Genomic DNA, 15,530 nt, shown 5'->3' on the forward strand with positions numbered 1-15,530 from the left:
TGCCTGCACTTTCGACACAAGGCTGCCTCCAAGCCCCGGGCACCCAGCCTCCCACAGCTGCAAGCCAGTAGTTGTGAGCAAGCTGGGTTGTTGCAAGAAAGCCTGTCCTTGCCTCCCGTTTTCCTTTTGAGAAGAAACCCTGCCCAAGACCTTAGCTGTGGAGCTTTTCAGAAACCCACCGGCAGGTTCAATCGCCAAGCACAGATAGGTCTGCAAACAGACCCCTGCTTGAAACCCCCAGAGCACAGCTGCCAGTCGGTGCAGGTAATGCTGAACTAGATGTGATCAGTATTAGCTCGTAAGCTGCATCCTATTTTCGTTTGCCTAAATGCATTTTTCTGGACAGTACCAACCAGAAATGCAGAGGACGCCTCATTCCCCTATCCCATAATACAAGATCGGAGGCGGACAAAGGGATACACATATTCTGTTCTATTTTTACAGTCTGTGGTAGCTGAGTTCATCAGAAGGAAGCAGGAACAGAGAAGTGATAGATTATATATACCCACGGGAACACATAAACAAAGCTGGTTTCGCAGGAACCCCATTTCACACAAACCTAACTCGAGGAACAGCTGTAGAAGAAAAGCCCAGGCTGGGAAAATAGCTCAGGAGGTGTCGTACGACGCCTCCTCTTTTTGGCTGAAGTTTGAAAATGACTGCCTGAAAGAAATGGCATTTCTTTCCTCTTCCAATCACTTTTACCAATGCAATTTCCCACGCCGCATTGCACCGCCATTTGTAAACATGAAAAGCAGGAACGTGATCTCTGGAGAAGGTCCAAGGTTCAGTCTGTAGCATTTCCTGATAAGGCCCAGGGAGCCTGGGCCTGAAATACTTGATAGCCACTCCAGCTTGGACAACATGGAAGGAGATGAACCAGTGATGTGGTTTGGAGCAAGACAGCTTCCTATGCTCCTATTTCACTCAGCTCCTTATCAACAGCCATGAGGCCTAGGAACTTACTTCATTTTGAGGGGAAGAGCTGTAGTCCAGTGGCAGAGCTAGACAGGTCCCTGGTTCGACCCCCAATACCTCCAGGTAAGGCTGGGAATGCCCTTTGTCTGAAACCCTGATACTCTAACCACTATGCTATGCTGCCTCTCCCTCTCTAGCAATGAAGAGTAAAGGAGAAATGAACATACACAAAGCTGTCCCTCTTGTCTCCTCATCACGAGAGCCAGCTGAGCGTCCCCTGTGCACGCACACAAAACATGTACATTTTGGGGCAACTCAACTCCTTCTCTGTAAAATGAGATCGCAAAGATTCCCTCTCAGCGGTGTCATGATGGCTCTAGTTCAAGAAAGATTCTTTGCCCTTCAAACAGGCTTTATAAAATGGTAAATGGGGTGGTGGTCAAGGCAGAGGAAATATTTTACAAAAGAAAGGGGGAACTTCTTAAGTTAACAGAAGCAGTGCAGACAACAGGTTGGAGCGAACAAAGGTTGCATCCATCCACACTGCTGTTCATTCAATTTCCACGACATTTCCTTAACTGCTGGGTTCTGCATTACATTTGAGCTTTCACTCAACGTAAAAGCTACTTCCGGAAACATAGCATAATATGGAACAAATATAGCACACGTTTCCATGTTACCTGCAGAAGGATTTTTTCCTGCAAGCAAATGAATTTTTCTGTATCACAGATAGCAGAGAGATGAGCGCTAAACTGGCTCCATATTCCACTATATTTCATGCAAAAGCTGGAATATGATACAGAAATTAACAGTAATGGGAATATTAGGGAAATTGGAACTAACTGATGGGTGAATGCAGCCTAAGTGCTACTCCGAGTAGACCCCTTGAAATTAATGGCCCCAAGTTAAGTCATGTCCATCCATTCCAAAATGTCTCCCCTGAGCAGGATTAGCAATGGATGCAGCCCAGTATTTTTCTATGGCAGGACACAGACTTTTTTCTTCGGCAAATAAACACAGCCTGCTCCTTGCATATTGCAGCCGTGTCTGAATCATTAACCGTGCATCTTGGGTTTCGATTGTCAGAGCACCAGGAAAAAAAATTGACAGCTGCCCTTTATTTCAGACTCTTAGTGGACGTTTCCCCAAGGTCATATTTGGGGAGAGGGGGAGGTTGAGTATTAAACCCATTTACAATTGTAGTGTAACCGTAGTCTTAACCCCACCTAAACCAGTGCCATTCAAAGGTGAAACTGAGTTAAGAGGAGCATGCAGAATGAAGGGTCCCCGAAGGCCTCTCTCACACCTGTATGCTCAGGTGCCTCTACTTTAACCAACGACAAACCAGGAACCCCCAACACCTGACAGTGCTTGATGCAAGATGGAAGAATCCCAGGAGACAGCAAGTAAAACGATGGCGAAATTTTCCAAACCAGCCCCGCCATGATGTCAGAACCGGGATGGTCCGTGTAGATGTCTCTGCCTTCCCTTTGGTGGAGAGCTGGCCCAAACCATCTGATCCCACGGCTTAACCTGGTCAGAATGCTCTCCCACCACCCCAAACTGTGCCCAACCCAGTGTTTGGTAACAGCAGACATCCGTCTCTACGGCAGAAGCCCCTTCCAGGAAGGAGAGGACGACCACGGTAAGAAATGTCAACACTTCTGACAGTGATTCGAGTCTGGCCTGGGTGGTGGTGACAGCCAGTATTAAAGTCAGATCCCTTTTCATCATTAACAAGCTGAGGCTTTCTAGGTGCAAAAGGGTGGCAGGTCTTTTCCAGGAACTTCACGGAGAGGGGGAACAAGGAGTGGAAAAGTACCTGGCCCAGGTTTTAAAGGCAATGGGAAGATTTGAGCTGGCAGGCAGAGTTTCCAGGAGCGGAGTGTTATCTGCAGCAGCCAAGGTCTCCATTTATTGGCCTCTCCCAAGGTGCCCCCGCTGCCAAGGAGCCCCTCACAGCCCTCCATCCTTTTGTCCCTCCAGCCATGCCCTTCTCAGCTCCAGGACTTCCCTTCCGTACGAGTCATGGAGTCTGGAAAAGCAGCTTGGGCTGCCAGGGCCCTCTGAACTACAGGAATTGCCAGAGAGAGCCCTCCTTCGAGGAGGCAGCGGTGGGGGCTTCAGACCCCCATCAAAGCTGTCCTCCCCACAGGTCCTGGTGCCCCAGGAGTTGGCTTGGGGGTACCCCGCCGGCAGGCTGGTTGGGCCTTCGGAGTTGTACCAGAGGGCGCAGCCATTTTCTTTCGCCGGGATGCAAATCGGGACGGACGGCTTCTCCGGGAGCAAGTCCTGTGAATTCGGCGCCATTTTGTTCTTCCGGTAAAGCGGCGCCCTCCGCTGGACCCGGTGGCAGCCGGAAGACGCCTTCTGCATTTCCTCCAGCTGTTTCTCCAGCTCCCTCACCAGCAGTCGCAGGTAGCCAAAGCTGGCGCGAGAGAGGGCCTTGACCCAGCTCTCCATGGCGGCCTGGCTCTCCGCCGCCAGGACGTAGGTGCGGGACTTGGCGCAGTCAAAGCGGATGGCGAAGGCGAACTCTTCCGTGGACTCGCACAGCTCCACGGTGCAGCCCTCCAGGATGACAACACCCACCGGCTCCCGGCTCTCCCGGTCCTCAAAGTAGAAGAGCATGTTTCCCCTCAGCACGAACCAGCGGCGGTGGTAGGCCGTGTTCCTCTCGCCCTTCTTGTAGAGGAAGCCGGCGTTGTCCGCCGGGGCGTCGCAGGTGGCGTAGAAGGCCAAGCTCCGCTCGTTCAGCTTCATGTTCGCTCGGGCCTGGAAACGAGGAAGAAAATAAGAGGGAAAGAAAGGCTGAGGTTCCCCAACCCCTGGCAGGAACCAGGAGATCTATCAGGCCTGGAACCCAGGAGGTGTCGGCTATTTTGAGCCCTCTTCTAGAGACACAAAATGGCCGCAGCCTCCGCCCCATGTAGCTGAAGAGATTCAGGAGAGGCAGGAGGAAGGACTTTTTCACACAGCGCTTAGTTGTAACTATGAAATTTTGCTCCCACAGTATATAGCAACGGTCACGACTGGGGTGGCTTTGAAAGGCGTGTGGGCAAATTCATGGAACTTTTTTTTCTATTTTTTTTTTCTATTTTATTTTTTACCAACCACTAAAACACAAACAGTGAAACCCCCCAGGCGTCTGATACTTTGGGTATACAATATTCAATAATATACATATTCAATAATAACATATTCAATTTAACCATATGTACACTTTTATATACCTTAACGCTCCTCCTTCCACAAGATTTATTTAACTTTTAACGTTTTGATTGCTCCAAATTATTCAAACCTACTCAAATAATGCAGTATCTTCTCAAAACAATCCTCCTCTTTACTTAACACTACTGGTTGTAATGACTATGCGCTACTCCAGCACTGGGGAACTAACTGAATTCCCCTTGCGAGCATCACAAGTCGGGAGAAAGCTATTGATCTCGGGTCCTTGCTTGCAGGATTCCCACTGGGGCACCCAGTTGCCCACTGTAGGAACAGGATGCTGAGCTAGATAGGTCCCCTTTGGCCTGATCCAGACACTGGGCTCTTCTGGTGTTCATTCATGCCCAACAACACTTCAGCCCTGCCTGAGAGGTGCCCAAATTTCAGGCTGAATTTCACAAACGTTGTCCCCCAGCTTAGCTTCCCCGCCAGGATTCTTCCTAAACGATTTATTGCCAAATAAGGTAATAACCTCTGGAGTTAAGGGGAGCATGCAAGTTCAAAGGAAATCAGTATATCAGGCCATCCCCACATCTCAACTCGCTGCCAAGAGTTGCAGCTGGTCGTTTAGGTAGCTTTCCTAATCCTGGGCTGCTCACACAGCTGAGATCTAAGGTCTTGCAAGGGAGCTTTGCAAGGGATTAGACTGAGTTATCTCACTGCTCAAGTGTAGCAGAGTTTCTTAATTGCAAGAATTTATTATTGTTTTTAATTTTATTTTCAGTTTTCAAAAGTTCGCAGTTTTCAAAAGTTCACCTTACAATCACATACTTCCAATACAAATACATATTAGACTCCACGCCCCCTTTGTGGTTTCTTGTCCTATTTAAATTTTTAACACTGCGTTTTCCACTTTACTCCATTTTTAAGTTATTCTGCAATTTACCTTGAAAATAATTTTAACTGCTTAAGTTAACCCTACTAATGCACTTACTTGCATACCATAATTTTTCAGATATTCAACAAATGTTCCCCACTCTTTAATTATTATTTTCCCCCTCTAGGCTTCTTATTACACCTGTTCTTAATTGCAAGATATTAGCTCCTTTGTCAGCAACTTAAACAGGTAAAAGGTAAAGGGACCCCTAACCATTAGGTCCAGTCACGGATGACTCTGGGGTTGCGGCGCTCATCTTCCTTTATTGGCCGAGGGAGCCGGCGTACAGCTTCCGGGTCATGTGGCCAGCATGACTAAGACGCTTCTGGCAAACCAGAGCAGCGCATGGAAACGCCATTTACCTTCCCGCCAGAGCGGTACCTATTTATCTACTTGCACTTTGATGTGCTTTCGAACTACTAGGTTGGCAGGAGCAGGGACCGAGTGACGGGAGCTCACCCTGTCGCGGAGATTCGAACCGCCGGCCTTCTGATTGGCAAGCTCTAGGCTCTGTGGTTTAACCCACACCACCACCCGTGTCCCTAAGTTAAACAGGAGATGCATAAATTAAAACTTTTTTAAAAAATGGAGCAGAACAACTTTTTAATTTGGTGCTCACACACACAACTTAAATCACAACTTAAATCAGATCACATTAGCTGAAAAAATGCAGGTCAAGATTTTGAGGTGAGGTGAATAGAACAATGATGAGCACTTTCCCTGCAGCGCTCAGCCCCTCACAAGGCCAGGGTGTGACACCTCCAAAATCTGCACGCTTCCTCTAAACACCACCAGCATCTCCGCATTGTCTGCTGGGCAAATGTGCATATAGCAACTTGGTGACCCGGGGGGGGGGGGGGAATGTGGATGTGACTGACAGCTGTTTCCAGGATCGAAAAAACAAAGGAGGAGGAAGCTCTTCAATGCCAATTCACTTCCTCTATTCTAATCTTAGCAGTTTTTGCTAACACATTAAAAAAAAAACAGAAGGAAAGAAAGAAGGAGGAAAAGGTTTTGACTACTGAGAAAGTTGCTAATCGGGTCAAACAACTCATCCTGCCCTTCTGGTGCTGAGTAACTCTCCTGAGGATGTGCTCCCTTCCAGCCATCTCCTTCTCCATCTTGCCACTGCATCTTCTGAGGTCATTTGCTTTTAAGGAGGAGTTGGGAGGGTTCTAATGTTATCTCCCGCTTGGACTACTGCAATGCGCTCTACGTGGGGCTACCTTTGAAGGTGACCCGGAAACTGCAATTAATCCAGAATGTGGCAGCTAGACTGGTGACTGGGAGTGACCGCTGAGACCACATAACACCGGTCCTGAGAGATCTGCATTGGCTCCCAGTACGTTTCCAAGCACAATTCAAAGTGTTGGTGCTGACCTTTAACGCCCTAAACGGCCTCGGTCCTGTATACCTGAAGGAGCATCTCCACCTGCATCGTTCTGCCCGGACACTGAGGTCCAGCTCCGAGGGCCTTCTGACGGTTCCCTCGCTGCGAGAAGTGAGGTTACAGGGAAACAGACAGAGGGCCTTCTCGGTAGTGGCACCTGCCCTGTGGAACACCCACCCTTCAGATGTGAAGGAAATAAGCAGCTATCCTATCTTTAAAAGATATCTGAAGGCAGCCCTGTTTAGGGAAGTTTTTAATATTTAATGCTGTATTGTTTTTAACACTCGATTGGAAGCCACCCAGAGTGGCTGGGGAAACTCAGCCAGATAGGCGGAGTATAAATAATAAATAAATTATTATATGTTTACCCACTCCATTGTTTCAAAGAGGCCCTTCCTTGCTCACAGAACCTTGGAGAACATAAGAAGAGTCCTGAGGCTGGATCAGGCCCAAGGGGGCCCACGTAGTCCAGCACCCTCTTCCCACGGTGGCCAACCAGATGCCCCATGAAAAAACCCGCAAGCAGGACCCGGGTGCGAGAGCGGCACTCTTTCCTCCTGCGGCTCCAGCAACTAGGATGCAGAAGCATTTATTGTCTCCAACCATAGAGGCAGAGCTCAGCCATCAGGGCTAGGAGCCACCCGCAGCCTCGTCATGAATTTGTCCATGTGGGAATGTTCAGGGAGGCAGGAGAGGATATATTGTTTATTAATATCCTTCCTAACTTGCGCTAGCAAGTTCTTTTACTTACCAGAGTTTTACATTCCCCTTTTAAACGCACAGTGGATAGCTGGTTGCAGGCTTGTGTAAGCCTCTCACTACTAGGTTCCTGGTAAGTTCCCTTATATCCCTCTTAAAAGAATAAACATGCCACAATCTTGTTTAAAGTATATAAAAGAAGTTTACTCATATCAGTTCACAGTGGGATCCCTGAAGGCAGACTTAGTTAAAGATCTATACATGTGGATCTATCCATAGCTGTCAACGTTTCCCTTTTTTAAAGGGAAATTCCCTTATTCCGAATAGGATTCCTCTCAAGAAAAGGGAAAAGTTGACAGCTATGGATCTATCCCGTATGGGGATAATCCCAGTGTCCTAGAATCATAGAATCATAGAATCATAGAGTTGGAAGAGACCACAAGGGCCATTGAGTCCAACCCCCTGCCAAGCAGGAAACACCATCAGAGCACTCCTGACATATGGTTGTCAAGCCTCTGCTTAAAGACCTCCAAAGAAGGAGACTCCACCACACTCCTTGGCAGCAAATTCCACTGTCAAACAGCTCTTACTGTCAGTTCTTCCTAATGTTTAGGTGGAATCTTCTTTCTTGTAGTTTGGATCCATTTCTCCGTGTGCGCTTCTCTGGAGCAGCAGAAAACAACCTTTCTCCCTCCTCTATGTGACATCCTTTTATATATTTGAACATGGCTATCATATCACCCCTTAACCTCCTCTTCTCCAGGCTAAACATGCTCTGTTGGCTGAAAGCTGAAAGGGCATTTCTAGCTAAAAAGCTGCTCTAACAACAGAGGAAGTCAAAGAGAGAGAGAATGTGCTGCGTGTCTCATCCTTTTGTTACCTGGACAGGTGATGTCACGCCCACATTCAGTCACACGCAAAGGAAGGATGTCCCAGCCAGGAGGAAACAGGAAGTTTTCGACTGGTTGGACCAAACATTCCCCTGCATGACCACTCTAGGAAAACAAGGAATGTTGTACTTGACTGCTTCTTACGTATCACATCCCACAGTCAATTCCTCTTCTATGTATTCAGCTTGTTTTATTTTAACTGCGTAAGCAGTCTTGAGTCCCAAACTGGGGGAAAGGCGGGATATAAATAGCACAACACAACATGAGGTTGGAGGGCCATGTGTCAGGGATTCCTGCATTGCGGTGGGTTGGATCAGGCCTTTCCAACTTTGCAGTTCTATGATCCAAAGCTAAATCGAAAGATGTCGTTTTCCATGGCTCTATGTGGTGGTGATCAGAGGGCACCGCTCTGTCCCTGCCACCTCTATGCTGCAAGCCCTACCTGCCTGGCATAGACATTAAAGGAGGGCCATGATGGGCTCAAACGCACCTCCCAGAAAACATCACGGTCAGTGAGTGTTCCTGACATGCAAGGCAGATGTAGGAAGAATCACTTGAAGCTAAGAAGTGCAGGAAACCAGAAGCTGCCCTCGAACCAGCCTTCCGGCCAATGATGCATATAACCGGTTAGGAATGATGGGGTTTGTAGTCCACCAACATCTGGAGGGCCACATCTGGATGTCCGCCCCACCCCAGAACAAATCCCTGCCATGCTTGGGACTAATCTTGCTCAGTCCAAGGACCAAAGCCTGAAAAGGGATGCAGTCCAAGCAATATATATATATATCTATATGCTCCCTTTTCTGCAGTAACAGCACAATCCTAACCATTCCTACTCAGAGGTCAGTCCCTAACAAGTTCAACAGGGCCTACTCCCAAGAAAGTGCGATTGCAGTCTTACTGGTTCCTATGGTAATATTAACCAATTGGATTATGACGTCATTAAGAAGCTATTTTATCAATTTATCACTTTTATAAAAGTATATACACCCTCCCCCCCCACCGCCGTAAGATTTTGACCGATTCCTCCCTTTTCTTCTTTCTCCCATAGTTAAGTCCATCTCCTTCCATAGTCACTACCTTTGACAGAAAAAAGAATTGCTGATTTACCTGGGGCAGATGTTATTTTAGATGTGAAAAGAAGGTATTAAATTAATGAATCTTAAAATGATGTTGGATTGAAAATAAGTGGCATTAGCAACAAAGTTAAAGAATATGCAAAAAAATGGATTGATAATATATGAAAATATATAATAATATGTTAAGATTTAGAGTTAAGATAAATGAAAGAGGGCAAGGATTTGCTGATTTGATTATGTAAATGGGAACACAAAAAGGGGAGGTGTGAGGAGGTCAATGAAACAAGCAAATGAGTTTAAAGATACTTAAAAATGGATTTTTTTTAATTTTTCTTTTTATTTTGTAATCTCTATTTTTTAATTTTTGTATTTTTCTTTTTCTTATTTTTTTCTTTCTTATATGTTTTTTGTTTATTTCACTCTGTAAATTTTTGTTTTTTGTAAAACCTTAATAAATATTATATATAAAAAAAAGATGTGAAAAGAAGGTATTTACTTATGTTATCCAAGTACTTAACAAAAGCCCCAGGTAATAACATTCCCTCTTTGTAAGAGAAAGTCCCGTTGAACTGAGAGAGGTTTACTTACATGTAAATATCTGTCATCAAGGCTGGGAAGCTGCAAAATGGGAAGGAACTTCTTTAAAAGGGGGGGGGGATCTGGATTTTCTTGCTGGTCACAGGCGCCTCACTTTAAAGTTGGCTCTGAGAAGGCAATAAGAGAAAATTTCAGTTTTCAGAATGGAAAGGCAATGTTTCATCTCCATCCAGACAACCCAGGATGTAAAAGCACCAGACATGAGGATATGCAGTCATCGGTGTGTCAAATGGTTAAGCAATGGGCACCAGGCATGAATCCATTGCCAAAGCTGTGCATATTTGGGTATGTCTACCCAACGTTAAGCAACCTTAGGACAGCAGTTGTCTTTCTTAGGAGGAATCACCTTGGAAGAGATATCTTTCTCCGACTTGCACACCAGATTCCAGAGTCCCAGATTCAACTCCCAATGGCATCTCCAGGTAAGATATCCTGCCTGAAATCCTGCCCACCAGTGTGGACTACTCTGAACTATATGGATCAACGATCTGAGTCTTCCTCTGTACCGTATTTTTCGCTCTATAAGACGCACCAGACCACAAGACGCACCTAGTTTTTGGAGGAGGAAAACAAGAAAAGAAATATTCTGAATCTCAGAAGCCAGAACAGCAAGAGGGATCGCTGCGCAGTGAAAGCAGCAATCCCTCTTGCTGTTCTGGCTTCTGGGATAGCTGCACAGCCTGCATTCGCTCCATAAGACGCACACACATTTCCCCTTACTTTTTAGGAGGGAAAAAGTGAGTCTTATAGAGCAAAAAATACGGTACTTGCTGGGCTGCATGATGGTGTCTGTCACACAGCAGCAGCAGCAGACACAACTTCAGGAGAGGAATCTTCTCCCACCGTGGAAGGGAAGTCCTCTTATCTAAGATGGCACTGGTGGTCCTTAGAGAAGAGGCATTCTCTCTTTTTAAAAAATTTAAATTCCATAATAAATTTATTATGAGAAGAGGCACTCTCGCCCAGGAAGAAAGAGGTCCTTCAAGATGCCACCTGCTGCAACGGTTGCCCTGCCCCATCCTCTCACCCCTTCAACACTGTCATTTTACTCACATGCAAACTTTTTCAATCTGTGAAAACTTGTGCAATTAATCAACTTAGTTTTCTTTTCACCAGGTGACCCTCCTAATTAACCTTTCCTCGCATGGGTACTTAATATGGACTTGTTACAGATAGGTAGCCATGTTGGTCTGCCATAGTCAAAACAAAACAATTCCTTCCAGTAGCACCTTAAAGACCAACTAAGTTAGTTCTTGGTATGAGCTTTCGTGTGCATGCACGGAAGGATTTTTTTTTGTTTTAATATGGACTTGTTACTCCTTAGCACCCCTTAACCAACAAACCCCCCGTTGTACTCGCAGGTGAGACCGAAATCTCTCCATGCAGAGATGAAGCTAAACTGTCAATACCGCCAGGATCCGACCGCCTAACCCCGTGACCTCCAAGCTAGCGTGCTGGTCTCCCCAGCAGTGTTGAAGCGAGACCCAGTTGCCAGTCCAGTTAGGACTGGGAGACTCCCGTCCTTTGAGAACGCAAGGAAAAGCCCTGCATGAATCAGGCCCATAGCCTATCAAGTCTAGCATCTCAAAGCCACCAACTAGGTGCCTGTGGGAAGCCAGCGAGCAGAATCCAAGCAGAACTCTCCCCTCCTGTGGTTTCCAGCCACTGACATTCAGAATCATTTCTCCCTCGGACCACAGAGCCAGATTGCCCTCTTGTCCATGAATTTTTCCTCCAAGTGCATTTCCTCTGCTCTCTGACCTCTATTTCTGGAATGATAATATTCCATTATCTCCCTCCTTCCTTTGAAGTTGGTAGTTAAGACTCCTGTGCCACACTGGCCTGATCTGTGTATCTACTAAAAATGTACAAACATTATATATTAATATCAACACTAATAATAATAATAGGGATGCGGGTGGCGCTGTGGGTTAAACCACAGAGCCTAGGACTTGCCGATCAGAAGGTCAGCGGTTCGAATCCCCACAACAGGGTGAGCTCCCGTTGCTCGGTCCCTGCTCCTGCCAGCCTAGCAGTTCGAAAGCACGTCAAAGTGCAAGTAGATAAATAGGTACCGCTCCGCCGGAAAGATAAACGGTGTTTCCGTTTGCTGCTCTGGTTCGCCAGAAGTGGCTTAGTCATGCTGGCCACATGGCCCAGAAGCTGTACGCCGGCTCCCTCGGCCAATAAAGCGAGGTGAGCGCCACAACCCCAGAATTGGCCACGACTGGACCTAATGGCCAGGGGTCCCTTTACCCTTTACCTTAATAATAATACAGTGATACCTCGGGTTAAGTACTTAATTCGTTCTGGAGGTCCGTACTTAACCTGAATCTGTTCTTAACCTGAAGCACCACTTTAGCTAATGGGGCCTCCTGCTACTGCTGCGCCGCCAGATCCCAATTTCTGTTCTTCTCCTGAAGCAAAGTTCTTCACCTGAAGCACTATTTCTGGGTTAGCGGAGTCTGTAACCTGAAGCGTATGTAACCTGAAGTGTATGTAACCCGAGGTACCACTGTAATAATAATAATAATAGTACTTCTATTGTCCACCCTTCACCCTAAGGCCACAGGAGGGCCGGCTGCAGCTCTAAATCACAGTATTCAAAACAGTTTTAAACAGCTGGCAATCGCATATACGTGTACACGCAAGGCACCCAGAGCCTGCCCATGCCCACGTGCCCCCTGCCCCAAGGTCCCCTGCGCCCTTCCCCTCTCCAGGGGGCGTGTCGCGGGAGGGAAGGGGAGCCAAGGGGACCCCCCCCCCGCCCCAGTCGCGAAGCTTGGCCCCCGCACCTGGAGGCGGAGAAGGAGAGGCGTGCGCCCCTTGGCCATGTGCAGAGCGCGCGCCCCGGTGGCTTCTCGCCGGGCCCCTCTCCTTGCCGGGCGCAGGCTCTCCGCTCGCCAGCCGGGCAGCTCCTTTTGTCCGGCGGGGCTGGGCGCTGCGCCCTGGCCCGGCCGCCTGCGGCTCCGCCTCCGCCTCCGCCTTCTCCGGGCTGGCAAAGAGCCTCGCCGCGCTCCGGCCGCCCCTCGCCTTCCGCTTGCCGCCGGGGGCGCTTGGGCAGCTGCGCTCAGCATTGGGGAGGGGCGCGCAGTGGAGGTGGTGGGTGGGGGGCGTCGCTTGCTGCTCTCTCTCTCTTTCAAATGTCATTCCTATGTTTTAGATCATGGCCCGGGGGCCGGATCCGGCCCTTGGACGGTCCAGGAATCAGCGTGTTTTTACAGGAGTAGAATGTGTCCTTTTATTTCAAATGCACCTCTGGGTTATTTGTGGGGCCTGCCTGGTGTTTTCACATGAGTAGAATGTGTGCTTTTATTGAAAATGCATCTCTGGGTTATTTGTGGGGCATAGGAATTCGTTCATTTCCCCCCCAAAAATAGAGTCTGGCCCCCCACAAGGTCTGAGGGACAGTGGCCCGGCCCCCTGCTGAAAAAGTTTGCTGACCCCTGTTTTAGATCAGGGACAGCCACCATGGCACAGATGTAAACAAGGCACATGTATCCACTGCCTTGTATTTTTTTTTAATAATAATATTTATTGAAGTTTCAAAAAAAAAATTACAAAAATAAAAAAGAGAAAAAGAAAAACAGAAAATATAAAATACAAAAAATAGAAACAATTAAAAACAAGTCAATCTTTCCATAACCTATCTTTCATTTGCTTGTTTCCTTGACCTCCTCACACCTCCCTTTTTTGTATTCTAGTTCAATTAGTTATTTCAGCAAATCCTTTCCATCTTTGTTTTTATCTTAATAATTTATCTTAATATATTGTAACTTACATTCTGACCTGTTAACAATCCATTTTACTTAATCCTTTATAACATTACTGCTAAAACCACATAACTTCATTCCAGCATCCTTCTAACATTCCTTAATTTTACAATGTTTCTGTAGATAGTCTTTAAATTTCTTCCAGTCTTCTTCTACCGACTCTTCTCCCTGATTTCGGATTCTGCCAGTCATTTCCGCCAGTTCCATATATTCCATCACCTTCAAATGCCATTCTTCCCCGGGTGGGTAGATATTGTGTCTTCCATATCCACTGCCTTGTAGAACATCTCTGGGAGAAGAAAAGGATAAGGAGTAAACCCTACAGAAAACCAGAATAGAGTCCCTAAGCCGTTTGGATGGCACTTTGCATATGCTTTCTGCAGCCGAGCTGGTGCCAAATATATTGCTCTGCATTCCTTTGGACCACATCAGCAAGGCTTGTGGTCTGGGCAGCTCAACACCTCCAGACACACAGCCCAGGTTTGTGTCCTGGGTTGTGGGAGGGGGTTCACTTTGGTGCTGGTTAAAGCCCTGGTTTTCCCAGTACAGTGGTACCTCGGGTTACATACGCTTCAGGTTACATACGCTTCAGGTTACAGACTCCGCTAACCCAGAAATAGTATCTTGGGTTAAGAACTTTGCTTCAGGATGAGAACAGAAATTGTGCTCCGGCGGCGCAGCAGCAGCAGGAGGCCCCATTAGCTAAAGTGGTGCTTCAGGTTAAGAACAGTTTCAGGTTAAGAACGGACCTCCAGAACGAATTAAGTACTTAACCCGAGGTACCACTGTAGTGATGTTTGGAAGTGAGAGCTGGACCATAAAGAAGGCTGATCGCCAAAGAATTGATGCTTTTGAATTCTGGTGCTGGAGGAGACTCTTGAGCGTCCCATGGACTGAAAGAAGATCAAACCTCTCCATTCTGAAGGAAATCAGCCCTGAGTGCTCACTGGAAGGACAGATCCTGAAGCTGAGGCTCCAATACTTTGGCCACCTCATGAGAAGAGAAGACTCCCTGGAAAATACCCTGATGTTGGGAAGGATGGAGGGCACAAGGAGAAGGGGACGACAGAGGACGAGATGGTTGGACGGTGTTCTTGAGGTTACCAGCATGAGTTTGACCAAGCTGCGGGAGGCAGTGGAAGACAGGAGGGCCTGGCGTGCTCTGGTCCAGGGGGTCACGAAGAGTCGGACACAACTAAACAACAACAAGGCAGCGGTTAAACTTCACCCCTGGAGGTGCACTCCATTGTCTCTCGAGACAGGCACATGCCAACAACAGCAATATATTTGTGCGGGCTTAAATGCCACCTTCGGGGGGGGGTGCCCCCCTTCCCAATTAAAATACAATGCATTACAGCATTTAATTGGTGAAACTGTAACCAATGGGACTCCCTTGCTGTAGCATCTGCGCTCGCTGGCTGCCCATCTAGTGCCGAGCCAGTCTCAAGGCCCTTGGGTCTGCATGCAACGCCCTGCACAGGGCGTTGAGCCTGAGATACCTTAAGAGCCACCGGAGCTTTTATATCCCTGCTTGATCACTGAGATTATCCAGAGGAGGGTCAGCCAGGTCACGGAAGCCCAACAGAACTCAACTGGAAGTTGGGCATTTTGTGTTGCTGGTTCCAGGCTGTGGGAGACCTTTAAAAAAAAATGTCAGCAGTCTTTGCAGGTGTTGCCAGCCAGTATAATGATTAACTGTACTGTTTTATTAGTTTTGTGCTTTCAGCATTGCACACAGTCCTAACAGTTTGTGCTACGGCTGCACAGAAATGCTTTTTTAAAATAAACAAAGTTGTTGGGGAGGCAAGGAGAAGTGGAGTTTGTTGGGCCAGGTGGAAAACGGAAATGAGTCAGGAATCACCAGGAATCACAGGATATTGAATACCATTTGGAAAAGGAAATCGGAAAATGCAAGTGGAGGGAATGAATTGGCTTGTTTGAGCCCCATACAGCTGATCATAACAGTATTCTGGCTGCCTGGAGCTCTGGCCTCACTCGAGGACAGGAAAAAGATGGTGTCAGAGGCTGACACTAGCAGCGAGTCAGGTGAGATATCTGTGGAGGCCGAGAGACTACTGT

General features: G+C 47.3%; 1 protein-coding gene across 2 annotated transcripts; it reads right to left on the minus strand.

Moving 5' to 3' along the window:
• Positions 1 to 419: 419 nt before the first annotated feature.
• PHETA1 (PH domain containing endocytic trafficking adaptor 1) lies at positions 420 to 10,163 on the minus strand. 2 transcript variants are annotated; one of them, XM_081923012.1, is made up of 2 exons: positions 9,670 to 10,163; positions 420 to 3,693 (listed from the first exon to the last, which is right to left on the minus strand). In XM_081923012.1, the coding sequence occupies exon 2, from the start codon at positions 3,679 to 3,681 to the stop codon at positions 2,875 to 2,877; it is 807 nt and encodes a 268-aa protein (XP_081779138.1). In that variant the 5' UTR covers positions 3,682 to 3,693; positions 9,670 to 10,163; the 3' UTR covers positions 420 to 2,874. The 2 variants fall into 2 exon arrangements, with proteins under 2 accessions (XP_081779138.1, XP_081779139.1); XM_081923013.1 differs by lacking the exon at positions 9,670 to 10,163 and adding an exon at positions 7,993 to 8,255.
• Positions 10,164 to 15,530: the final 5,367 nt, after the last annotated feature.

The sequence above is a fragment of the Podarcis melisellensis genome (genome assembly GCF_964234715.1).
Source record: "Podarcis melisellensis genome assembly, chromosome: 8".
NCBI lineage: Eukaryota > Metazoa > Chordata > Lepidosauria > Squamata > Lacertidae > Podarcis > Podarcis melisellensis.

Bases quoted from the DNA above. Each gene is read 5' to 3' on its own strand.
- PHETA1 (XM_081923012.1), bottom strand. From the start codon at position 3,681: ATGAAGCTGAACGAGCGGAGCTTGGCCTTCTACGCCACCTGCGACGCC.